Raw genomic sequence first — 12863 nt, 5'->3', positions numbered from 1 at the left:
GCGACCCCCAGGGGGAGGGCCTTCTCTGTGGGAGTGCCAGCCCTATGGAACCAACTTCCCCTTGAGCTCCGGATGGCCCCGGATCTCCGGTCCTTTTGCCGCGGCCTCAAAACACTTCTTTTCCATCAGGCTGACCTGCACTGACGGATTTTAAAATTAAAGTTAAAACTTTAATTTTAACTTATTCTATTGGGGCTATTAATTTAATTTCTTTTTTAACTTTTGTATCATTGTATTTTATTGTTGTTAGCCGCCCTGAGTCCTTCGGGAGATAGGGCGGCATATAAGTCCAAATAAATAAATAAATAAATAAATAAATAAATAAATTTTAATAAGCAATATAAGAATGAAAAGAGGTAGCAAATACCAAAAAACATGACGACACAGCAAATGTATTCTTGATGCTGAGGGAGTCATTCTATAATCAAGCTCCAAGAGAAGAGTCAACTTTGCTTTGATATGTACAACAATTAGAGTAAGTTTAAAATCAAAATTTAGTTTAGAGCAGGGGTGTCAATCTGCCGGCCCACGGGCTGGATGCGTCACAAGGAAACTGCGCCCACTCCATTGCCGGCAATGGGGAAAAAACTCCGATACATCATGTCAAGTGATGTTGCGAGTTTGACATGTCTAGTTTATAGGATAGCAAATGCTAATACTTTGTAAAATTTAGTCTGTGCTTCTACTCTTGAAACTTGGATATGTGAATTTTATTTCAATATATCGACTTTTAAATGCATACTGTCTTAATATATGTTCCCCTGGTAATATTTTCCCTTGAAATATCAAAAATATGGCTGCAGTCTTTTGTGTATATTTATTATCAGTGCTTTTTTTCTATAAAAAAAAGGTGCCGGAACTCAGAGATGCTATCACTGGGAGCAATGCCGGTGTCTTGCTATGGCGGCATCGCCTGTCCTTTGCACCCCCGCCCCTGCGGCTCGGAGCCACATGCCGCGGGGATTCCCTTCCCCATAGCCACCATGGGGATTCCCCTCCCCACAGTTGCCACGCCAAGGCCCATGCTGAGCCCCCACCTGGAGCTGCTCCGAACCCCAACCGAGAGCTGTGTTCCTCGTGGTAGTGGTCTCTGGCACCAAACTGCCCCGTCGCTTCCAAATGCAGCAAGTGAGCGAGCAAGTGGCATTTGGAAGCATTTGGAAGCGATGGGGCAGTAAGTGAGTGAGTGAATGAGCATATGGTGTTTGGAAGCGTCGGGGCAGTAAGTGAGTGAGTGAATGAGCAAATGGCGCGTTTGGAAGCAACGGGGCAGTAAGTGAGCCTTGGTGGAGCAGTGAGCTAATGCCTCCTTAAGTAACACCAGCTGCCTGCAATTAGTGCAGGTTCACATCCCACCAGGCTCAAGGTTGACTCAGCCTTCCATCCTTCTGAGGTAGGTAAAATGAGGACCCAGATTGTTGGGGGCAATAAGCTGACTTTGTAATAATGCCGCTTGGGGGGGGGGGCGAAAGCCCTAACAAGCAGGCATATACATAGAATGAAGGCTATTGCTAAGCACATTGGTTTGTGCTTAAATTGTAAGCCGCCCTGAGTCTTCGGAGAAGGGCGGGATATAAATGGGATTAAAATAAAAAAATAAATAAAAATAAGTGAGCGAGTGAGCAAGAGGCCTTTCAAAGAGACGGAGTGAATGGGGGAGAGACTGAACGAGGTGCCTTTGAAAGAGATGGAGGAGTGAGTGAGAGCGACTGGAGGCTTTTATGAGCAAAGTGAGTGAGTGGGGGGGGGGCTTTTGCAAGCGAAGGGTGAGAGAAAAAGGGAAAATGAGGGGGAGAAGGGAAAAATAAAAGGCACTGACTTCTGACTTCCTCTGTTACAGGAGTAGAAGGAAGCATTAACATTGAACCTCAACTTTTTGCTTTTCTGTAATATTATAAACTAGCCATTTCTATAACAATAAATGAATCTAACCAATGAAACCCAAAATACCCCTCCCTTTTTTTAGTCATCAAGTTTTTGACACCTTGTTAAGCACTGGTGGTGCTTGAATATTGTCATGTCCTAAAAGTGGTACAATTTCTGAAAAGGTTGAAAAGCCCTGATGTAAATGCAGCCTAAATTGTTTATTGCCATCCTATTTGCAAATAATATCTTACTTACCTAGTTGAGATGGTGTAGTTGGGCAGCAGGGAGGGGTGCAAAGTTCCTTCCTTCGCTTCAGACAACTTCCCTGTGCAACGTTTGCCGGCCGGGTTGTTTGGCGCGCTCAGCAACAATTCCTGTTGGCTTTCGAAAGCCAATAGGCCAGGCATAGGCAACCTTGGCTCTTTTATGACTCGTGGACTTCAACTCCCAGAAGATGTTACATAACATAATATCAACTGGAAGATGTTAAACTGTCCTTCTGTTTCTTTCCTTCCCAAAAATTGTGTTAATGAGTCCTCTCTAAGCTCTGCTGATCAGCTTGTCCTGGATTGTTTTGACGCAAAACGGAACGGTTTGCAAGTTGCAGTTGAGACATCTCATTTTAGATATATCACATATAATTGAAGATTGGAATTAGTTGCGTGTGCACATTCAGCAAGTGTGATGTATTTGTGAGGGCATTTCTAGGCCTCTTTCCAACCACAGCCAGAAAAAACTGTAATAAACATTGGAATTCTTAAGGCCACGTTTGGTATTTCACAGCAATCTCTTACTGGAAGGAAAAAGCAATCCCTGCTGCGTTACTGATCCCAGAGAAGCATTTGCATGTATGCAGGTATCCTTAGGGTGCCATAGTTATGGATGAGAAATATTGGTTCCAAAGTTGGCATTTCTGGATGTAATACAGATATTTTGGACTTATTTTTGTTTTCTTTGCATGTTTGATATTTTTAAAAAGGCATATGCTACTGACTACGCTTATGCAAATATGTAACATCTTTGGCTAGGATACATGACCACTGCTTGTCCAGAATGTGAAAAGTGAAAGATTATGACTAAACAAAATTTTAATGTACAGATAATACCACCAGAAATTATTTTAGCCTTTTTAATAAATGTTGTTATTGATGTTAAGCTCACCATGGAAAACATCACATATTGTTATGTATATACTAGGCTAATTATTTTAAGACTGAAGTGCAACATAACTAGATTCTAAATAATCTATTTTTCAAAACACGCAACAGTCCAAACAGTAAAAGTAAAGTCCAAATTAAGAATATTTCATTCTTAAGAATTGTTTAATTTAAAGTGGTTTAGTTGTAATAGATGGTTAGATTCAAAATAGTTTTCAAGAGTATGTACAAAAGATACTAATTTTTTTTCTAGCATCAGCTAAATTAGACATATTACATTGAGAAAAATGTTTCTCATTTCTTTCCTGTTACCTTTATTGATTTCATTGCAGAGATGTTAACATAGCAAATAGATTATTTTGTTATCTAATTTTACCTTCCAGAAGCAGATGAAAAATGTGAGGTTCTTTCCTGTTGGCTTTTTTGAATTAGCTGTTTTAGATTCTAAAAGTTTAGTTCCTAAAGAAGTAACCCTGTAAATAATTTTAATGTCCACCTCTAGTGCAAAGTAGGCAACCTTGGCTCTTTTATGACTCAAGGACTTCAACTCCCAGAATTCCTGAGCCAGCCTGGCTCAGCTTGGAAACCTCTCCCTTTCCCCTCAGTATGGCTGGCTCAGGAATTCTGGGAGTTGAAGTCCACGAGTCATCAAAGAGCCAAGGTTGCCTACCCCTGGGCTAGACCTCAAATGAGACTAAAACCTCAAATGAGACTAAATCACAATCTTGGCTAGGCCAAGATTGCCTAGCCCTGCAATAGGCTTTTGAAAGCCAATAGAGCTTTTGTTTTCTTTTTTTTCTTTTTTTTTTCTTTTTCTTTTTTTTTGCAAAAAAATAAGGTACCGGAACACCGTTCTGAGCATTTTATGAGAAAAAAAGCCCTGTTTATTATATGTGGTTATTATTAATAAATATATCATCTGACTATGGATCTGGGGATTAGTAAAGTTTATTCAGTTTCGTATAGAAAAAAAGGCTTTGTACTTTGCCCTAGGCCAGGGGTCAGCAACCTGAAACAGTGAAAGAGCCATTTGGAACCAGTTCCCTCACAAAAGGAAAAACTGGGAGCTGCAAAAAATGTGTGTACATGCGCACATGCGCAGAACAGGGTTTGACTGAAGAGTGGAGCCAAGGCGAGATATGCACCTACCCTGCATATTTGAATTGATTGGTTGAACTTTTTTAGTCCCACTTTTTTTTTGTTTTGGACAGAGGACATGGCAGAGGACTGGGAGCTGCAGGAGACGGCTGAAAGAGCCGCACGCGACTCTGGAGCCACGGGTTGCAGACCTGTGCCCTAGGCCATAGTTTAGCTATAATTTATGAACAAATTGCAGATAGCCTGAATATAAATTGCTTTAATGGAATAAAATGTAATTGACTATAGTTTAGCAAGCCATACGATGTGCCAAACTAAAACCAAACAAACTACATAGTGATTCAGTATATGACTTAAGCCAAACTCTTGTTAAATATTTGTGCAGCTCAGGTTAATTGTTATGATTACTATATAATCAATTTAAATCTCAAAATAATAGTTGAGTAAATCTTAAGGATATGCATTATTGGTTCCAAGAATCAAAAAAGCTCAATTTTGTTTTCAGACTAGGGCAATCATACTCAATAAAGAAGCAATTCTAGATGTAGGAATTATTGAGTTTAATAGATGATAACTCTCAGCAACTTTTTACAAGCCACTTGATAATGTGAGACAAAATAGGGCTTGTTGGTTTCAATTAACCTATTGCCTAGTGAGTACCAGAATGGTAGATCCAGCCTCAATGTCTTTAAACATTAATCAGATATTATAAATAATTTCTCAAATTCCGTTTACCATGTCGAGCATCTATGATGCACGTTGTGATAGCAACAACAGCCTATTTGCAGAACAAACAAGCTCAAATGAGGACATTCAAGAAAAAGTATTTTACCTTTGCCTGCTCCAAGTAAATATAAAAATCAGGTTTTTAAACATGAAAAATATGTACTATGTATTTGATGTTTATTTATCCCTTCAGAAATTTAAAACTGATTAATAGACTATATGAATAAGAACTATTGTGACCATGTACATAAAGAAATATTTTGATCTCTTGCTCTCAGGGATCAGTTAAACAGGACAATGAAACTTCTGAAACTGAAATAGAAGAAAAAGAGCTGGAAACTTTAAAAGACGATGATTCTCCAGAAAAACCTAGCAGTGAAGTATGTTGTCATAAAGCATTTGAATTATTCTGCATTTTTATTGCACTCTAATGCACACAATACAAAAAAATTGGGAGTTTTCATTCACTCATACTTTCAGCTTTGCTATTTCTCAAAAAAAAATCACCAAATGACATTACATAATAACTGATTGATAGATTTGATCAGAAAAGGATACATTGGAGCAGATGTAGCTTAAGTTTTCTTAATACTAAATTGATTAACAGTGGAAATTAGCACAGTTGACCTACAAAGTGCTTCTGAAACTTCTCAAAGTCAAAACTTGCTTAAATATCCTCAAGTACTTTAAGTACTTTGCCAGTTCTTTGAATTCTAAGAATTATTTTGGTAGGAATATTAGAGTCAAGTAGAGGCTATTAATAATCAGAATATGTACCATTTGTCAAAAATAGTACTGCAAATTGATTTAAACTAATGAATTGTTTTGGTATAGATTTTTACATAAATTTGACTGCAGTTTTTGCTTTTACATTTTACATTAAAATGGTGCTTTGACTATTAAGAACTAAAAGTTCAGTAATTCAGAATGATTTTAATAATGTTCTTATCCTTAGGATATGAGTAAAACAAGTGATATGTCAGTCCCTAAAGTTGCTAGAAGGGGGAGAAAAAGAAAGGTAATACTTATAAATTTATACACATATATTACGATGTCCATTTTATTTCAAACAAAATATAGTTTAAATAAAAAATAACTGTTTCAGAATATTTTGCTTGACTCTAAGGCATTTATAAAATTGCTCTTGTCAGATCCAGTAAATATATTTTTCCACAAGGAGCATGAAAGGTTAGTTTGCCTGAAAAATAAGACTCATTCAGTTCACAAAAATGGTTTTAAATATGCACGGATCTTTAAACTAGCAAAGACATCTGCTAATAAGGGGAGAGTCAACCTTTCTTTTCACCTCCTTCAAAACATATAAACAGATTGGAGAAGCAAAAGATAAAATTGGGGAATTAGTCTCCACCCCATATTAATAAGCATTGGAAGCCTTCCATTCTATTTCTACTCATACCCAAAAAATCTGGTAGTCTCCTAGTGGATAGAAATTTCTGATTTTCTGCTCCCCTGCAGCCACATCATTTAAACCAATGTTGTATCTGCTGTAGGACAGAAAAAAGTAAGACTGAGCTCAGTGACATTCGTAAGTATTAGGATTGGCAATTTATTTAATTAAATCAACCAGTTCTCATGTTGGAATCACAGAATTGTAGAGTTAGAAGTATCTAGTCCTTATCTCTGCAGTGTTCAGTGAAACCATTTAAACCATTTATGAAAGGTGATTGTCTAGATTCCTCTTAAGACTTCCCATAGATGGAGAACCAACAACTTCCGTATCCCATTCTTGTACTCAACCAGCAGGAATGTAATATTTAAATAAAGTGTAGGTAGCTGTAGCTTATAACCATTATTTCTAGGCCTACAGGTAGTCCTTGCTTAATAATCCATTGCTTAACTAGTCCATATGAAGTTAGAACAGCTGCGGAAAGGATGCTTTACAGCTTGTGAAGCACTTCTGACCATCATAAAACCTTTTCCCCATCACATGACTGTATTTTGGTCACTTAGCAACAAGTTTGCATTTACAACCAGTTGCAGCATCCCATAGTCGTGGCTATGATTTGCAACATTTTTTTTTGCCATTTTCTGGAAGAAATCCCACCCATTGGATATGCTGGATTTACTTAATGATTGTAGGGTTCTCTTAACCACTGTGATTCACTTAATGACCCACCTGGCCTTACTACCAAAAGTCTAAGCCCAATTGCTATAAATCAAGGATTATTTCTGTGACTATAATCTTCCCTTTATGTACTTGAATGCAGCTATTATTTCTTATCTAAGTCTTCCCAAGTTCCTTCAGACTGTCTTCAGAAGGTCTAGATACAAGTCTGTATCACCTTTGTTGCTGCTCAAACATTTCACTATCCTTTCAGAAATGAATGCCTAGAATCATACTAAGTATAGTGCAGATAGAGAAATATAATGACTTCCAGTGTCTTTGGTACAGTGCTGTGTTTAATGCAGCCCTGAACTCTGTTAGTCCTCTGGCGATTATCCCTGATTCCTGTTTATATGTGGTCAATGTCCAGATCCAACTCCTTTTAGATAATGTATTTCCAAGCCATGAATTTCCCATCTTCTATGTGTTCTACATTTTTCCTCTCTAAATGAATTACTTTACATCCTTCTGGTTAAAGATCATCTAGTTCTTCTCAGTCTAGTCTTCCAGCTTGTCCAGATTAGACTGCATCTCATCCTGGGTGTTAGCTAGGTCTCCCAATTTTGTGTTTTCCCTAGATTCGATAAAGAGCCCATCATTCAATTCATTAATGGAAAGTTTGAATATTACTGATCCTAAATCTGATCACAGGCTAGTTCTCTCCAACTCAATATAGTAACTGTAATGTTGCCTTTCTAAGTGAGATTAACTGGCCCATTGTGGACTTGTCTTTTTTAATGCCATCAAAACAGCACTTTAACACCATATAAGTCAGATTGTCACAAGAAACTGTCAAAAGTTTTTTTTTCAAAGTCAAGTACATTATATCTGCAGCATTTGCTTTGTCCAGTTATTTAGCTTCTGAAAGAAGGAAACAAGATGTCTCACAGGATTATTTTCGACAAAATCATTTTGGTTTTTAAAATTCTAACATTGTCTTCAGTGTGTTTCCAAATGGTATTTTATTACTTGCTCCAATATCTTTCTTAGGATTAGTGGGATTGTCTTTTCCTTTCTTGAAATAAGGGACCCCATTTGCTCTTCTCAGTCCTCTGGCATTTTCGCAGTTCTTAACTCTTTAAAGATATCTGACAGCTCTTCTACCATTTCTTCAGAATTCTAGAAAGAATTGCATTATGGTATGGAATCTTGAAGGGCGTAGCCAAATAGTCCGTTATCATATCTTTACTGATCTGTCTGCTTCCCTGTTGTGTTCATTCCCAATCTGTGCTGCTCAAAACTGCCTTCCTTTGGATATAAATGCAGAGACAAAATTGTATTGTTTTTTCTTGGTGATTATGAAATGTCTGTCTTCTGAAGTAAGTGGTGAACCTACCGCTTCCATTATCATTTTTTTTCCTATTGACATGTTTGGAAAAGGCCTCGCTGGTGGGTTTTGCCTTTCATTAGCATTTTGTTAGCATTTTCCAAAGTTCAAAAGAAATATAATTTAGTTAAATAGTAATTAGTTAAATATTTTCCATTTGGAACCAGTAGTATAATTTGGTCAAGTTTATGTGAATAAATTATTTTAATACAGGCTGAAAAACAGGCAGAAGTGGAAGAAGCAGCAGTGATGGGGACAGGAGCAACAGCAACAATTACAGCTCCAAAAGCTAGCCCTAAAAGAGGAAGGCCAGCTGGTAAGTTAATAACACATAAAGCATTCTTAAAAGGGAAGGGAGGCAACAGAAATTTTGATACATGCATTCTGCTAGGCATTGTAGTCTGTTCTTTAGTATTGCTTGATAATAAACATTCGTGAATTTATTTGCAAAGCAAATAATATTTGTGACTGGGGGAAAAATCAACACTTTCATATTAGATTTTAAAAATTAAATTGAATTAAATTAAATGGACTGCATTGAATGAAGAGGAATTGTCTTGAGCCACATATAAAATATACAATACAATTAATGTATATAAATAACAAACTTCCCTTATTTTTGGGGGGGGTGTCTTGTGGGGCAGCATTGCTAGGTATCCAGGGCCATCTGCAGCCTGTGGGCTACAGGTTTGACATGTCTTCCTTAGTTCGTAAAACTATACGAACTATTTCACTAGATTCCTGCAAGAGCTAAAGCTGTGTGGGTGAGAATCCGTAGTCTCTTTATTACATAAATATTGAGCTGAGATCTTTGACAGGAATAGCAGAAAATGTGTTGACTCAGACAGGAGAAAAAAGCCTAAAATTTAAACTTGAAGAAAATGTACACATAGCTTGATATTGTAAGAGCCAGATATTTTTACACACACACACACACACACACACACACACACACACACACACACCCCTGAATAAAGGGTTGAATCCATGAAGAGTTAAAATTTATTTTCATACCTAGTATGAAGTCTGACAATTTTACATATCCATGTATTAATAGTTATGTTTATGTGATACAAGAAGAGTACCAACAGTTTGGTCTACTTTTAAGTCATTATTAGTTTGCTTTGTTCTAATGAAGAAATTACATTTTAAATAAAATTATGTTTATGAGATACTAATACAATAATCTTTATTAACTTATTAATGGTTAAATTTCATCTTTGTACAAATATTGATATTGAAAGTTAATACAGTTAATTAAACCATTTTTAAATGACACTAGCTACTGAAATGAAAGTTCCAAAACCAAGAGGGAGACCCAAATTGATAAAACCACACTGTCCTCCAGAGGGTGACAGGTACGTTTATTTTTAAATGTTGCTGTTTGTTCTGTAGAGACAGGAATACTGTATACCACGTTTAATTGTAGATATTATAAAGAATTCTATGCGGTGGATCTAGATTTAACTGCTTTAATGAGGCTGAAATGCATATTGTTACAAGAGATGTATAATTCATTGTTATCCACTATTTCCTTCTAACATGTAGAGAAATAATCCCATGAAATTTTCATATAGATTGTGATCTTAAGCATTCTTTTAGACTTCTCAATAACTTTCAGTAGCATGAAAGCATTCTGGACAAGCTTTGTTGGTTAAGAATTCAAACCACTGCTTTTGTATTTGACTAATTCCAAATGCTGGTATTATAGATTCATTTCGTAGATCCTTGAAAAATTTAAAGCCAACGTGCCATAGTCTCCCTGGGGTTACCCATGTACTTATTTGTATCTAGATTAGAGTTTTGCCATACTGTCACCAACGTCCTCCTTGGGGGGGCTCGACACATACATGGATCTGCTTTTGAGGAATTTCCATCTCATTTAATACAGCAACCAGACTTCTAAGTTCAGTTTTGTCCAGTATATTTTACAAGTTCTTTGGGGTTCAAAAATCTCATATTAGAATTGTGAGCTTTTGTTCTTTTTTTTTAAAAAGAGCATTCACTGTATCATAATTAAATAGCCAAATTAAAAATCGTGCAAAAATTCTTAAATTGCTATGGTAAAATAAAATCCAAAATGGAACAGTGGAACAAGAATAAAGATGTTATTTTACCACAGAAAAATCTGAAGGCATACATTTCCTAAAATGCTACCTTAGTAATCCTGAAAGAAATGAGTCAAAAGATGGGGACTATGACATGAGCATTTTTCTTACTTAGGTTCTGGACCTATCACTTGTCGTTATTAGTCCAGGTGGGCATCCAAATCTTCTTAAACCTATAGATGATAACATATAAGTGCTGGGTTAATGGTTTGAAGGTGCATTGTAGGACTTGGATTAAAAGATGATTGTATCAGTAACGATTCTCTTTCCCTGTTAAAATAGATGTTCCCCTCATAGAACGTGGGTAGTTATTTTTTCCGATAAGTATCTGTTCCTTCTACTTTGTGAATGGCTGATGTCAGAGGGTTTCATCTCTCTCAAATAGATTCTTAGAGCAGAGAATTTGAAAACTCATTCCAGAAGGTCCAGAATCATAAGTGCAATCACAAAGAGAATCTCTTTAAACTCTACAGATAAACAGAATCATTGTCTTAAACAAGTACAATAGTTTTCATTAAACTAGATAGCCTAGAATACCTAAAGTAAAGTGTATGCCGCATGTATCATTCTGAAATGTTGAAGAACATGACTTCAAGCACTTGGATTCTCCATTCAGTTGGTTGGTTGTTTATTGAACTGCCAAAGATTTCACTACCTCTGTAATGTTTGATATCAACTTTCTTTTAAGTAAATGTTTTTATATCAAGAGATAATTCTGTTTAGCAAACTCAGAACTAAAGGGATATTTGGTTTTTTTTAATCTTTAATGTAATTTTTAAATTTGAAAGTAAAGCCCATATTTGTTTTGTTTTGATATATTGTAGTATTCATGAGGAAGATAAGGGTAAGAGAAAGAGTGTTGAAGAGAAACCATCCAAAAAACAGCAGAGAAGAGATGACGAGAGTCAAAAAGAGGAAGACAAAGTTAGAAAAGACCCAGATAAAAAGGAAAATAAAAAAGACACTGACATGAAAAGGAAAAATACTACTAAAGTGGGGTCAGCATCTGCCTCAGATACTGAAGACGATGGAGAAGAACAAGAAGGGAATAAAGTATATAAATTATTTCTTTAATTTCAGATACAGAAAAAAATCCTTTATATATTTTGGATAGCAATGTTTATTGAGCTTTGTTTATTAAATAATGTCAGGCACAAGAAACCAGGAGCCAGGCTAGAGTTCAAAAGCACTGAGAATTATTCTATGTAGCCTATATAAGAATCTGAACTACTAACAGGGCCGGACTTAAGTCTCTTTTGTGGGGCTTAGGAACTCCAGACTGATGATGCATTTGACCTTGCCCTCAGGCTCTTCCTAGTAATCTCCTACAGCAAGATGATACTATTAAGAGGTATTGGATCCTGTGTTAATAGGAGTGTTTGGCTTCATGTTAAATTAAAAATATAAAGATTGATATAATTATTATCACATTTTCATTACATTTTTATTCTGCCTTTTCTTAAGATGCTTCTCATTCTAATATCAGCTATAACTTGTCTTTTATCTAGTAGCACTATGAAAGCTAAATTACCATGAAATATTCCTGTGGTTGTGGCTCAGTTGTTTCTTTTCATTTTGTTGAAAGTATAATTCAGTTTCAAATACAACAGGGTTTCGTAGGGATTAAGAAATTTTAAAAATGCAGTGGAGAAGTTCAATGGAAAGTGGATCACACGTCACTTTTTCTTAAAAATGATGGGAGTTTTTGTTCAGGATGTAAAATTGTTACCTGACATGAAATTAGAGTAGACAGTTGTTTCAACAACTAAACTCTTTCATTCCTGTTTAAATTAAAATGAAAAAGAAGAAAAAAGGAAGAAATGTTCAAGGGTCTCATAGAAGAAACGTTATAAAAGGCCAGCACGAACGTGAAATAGCAGAAAGGAAACGTAAACAGGAAGAACAAATGGAAGGAGAATCGTGAGTATAAGCAAGCATTTAGATTTATAGACATTGAATGGTTATATGATTAATGATCTTATTTTCACCAGTTTTTCTGATTATGGTTTTGCAAGGAGTATTTAATTCCAAGGCTATAGGAGCAGTTCATTAATTCAACAAGAACCATGTACTGTATAATTCAATGTTTTATTAGTTAGCTTTATAACTTTTTCTTTTATTTATCTGTCTTTCTCAAGAAATATAATATACCAAAATCTTCTCTAGAATCTGGCCACAATTCTGTGAGATATATTGGACTGAGAAAGTTTAACTCAAAGTTACCCAGTTGAAGGTGGCTTTGCACAGGATTCTCCCTAGGTCCATCTTAACCATTCTGCCATACCAGAAAAAAAATGAAGAACAGCTAATTGATTTTACCTAAGATTTACATAAAAACACCAGTAGGCAAATCTCAATTTTTCCTTGTGAAACTGATAAAAGAACACTGCAGTCAAACCAGAAAGCCAAATGAGACTAGTTACTAGAGAGTTGCAACAGCATCCAAAATGTTCTAA

The 12863-nt window shown here is 36.0% G+C and overlaps 1 protein-coding gene across 5 annotated transcripts in view; it reads left to right on the top strand.

The window, feature by feature from the left end:
• The window catches only part of PSIP1 (PC4 and SRSF1 interacting protein 1), a 66080-nt gene that overhangs the window by 20224 nt on the left and 32993 nt on the right, over positions 1–12863 (top strand). For 3 of the 5 annotated variants that reach the window (XR_014025394.1, XM_081319833.1, XM_081319832.1), the window contains 6 exons: positions 5126–5227; positions 5803–5865; positions 8513–8615; positions 9582–9657; positions 11232–11460; positions 12212–12327. Coding sequence is in view for 4 of the 5 variants with exons in the window: in XM_081319833.1 (XP_081175959.1) it covers positions 5126–5227; positions 5803–5865; positions 8513–8615; positions 9582–9657; positions 11232–11460; positions 12212–12327 (689 nt within the window). In the remaining variant the exon portion in view is untranslated. The remainder of the gene's footprint in view (positions 1–5125; positions 5228–5802; positions 5866–8512; positions 8616–9581; positions 9658–11231; positions 11461–12211; positions 12328–12863) is intronic. The other 2 variants (XM_081319834.1, XM_081319835.1) reach the window with 2 other exon arrangements.

This window comes from Vipera berus (genome assembly GCF_964194415.1).
Source record: "Vipera berus genome assembly, chromosome: 2".
Classification (NCBI taxonomy): Eukaryota; Metazoa; Chordata; class Lepidosauria; order Squamata; family Viperidae; genus Vipera; species Vipera berus.
This window is presented reverse-complemented; position numbering and strand designations above follow the sequence as displayed.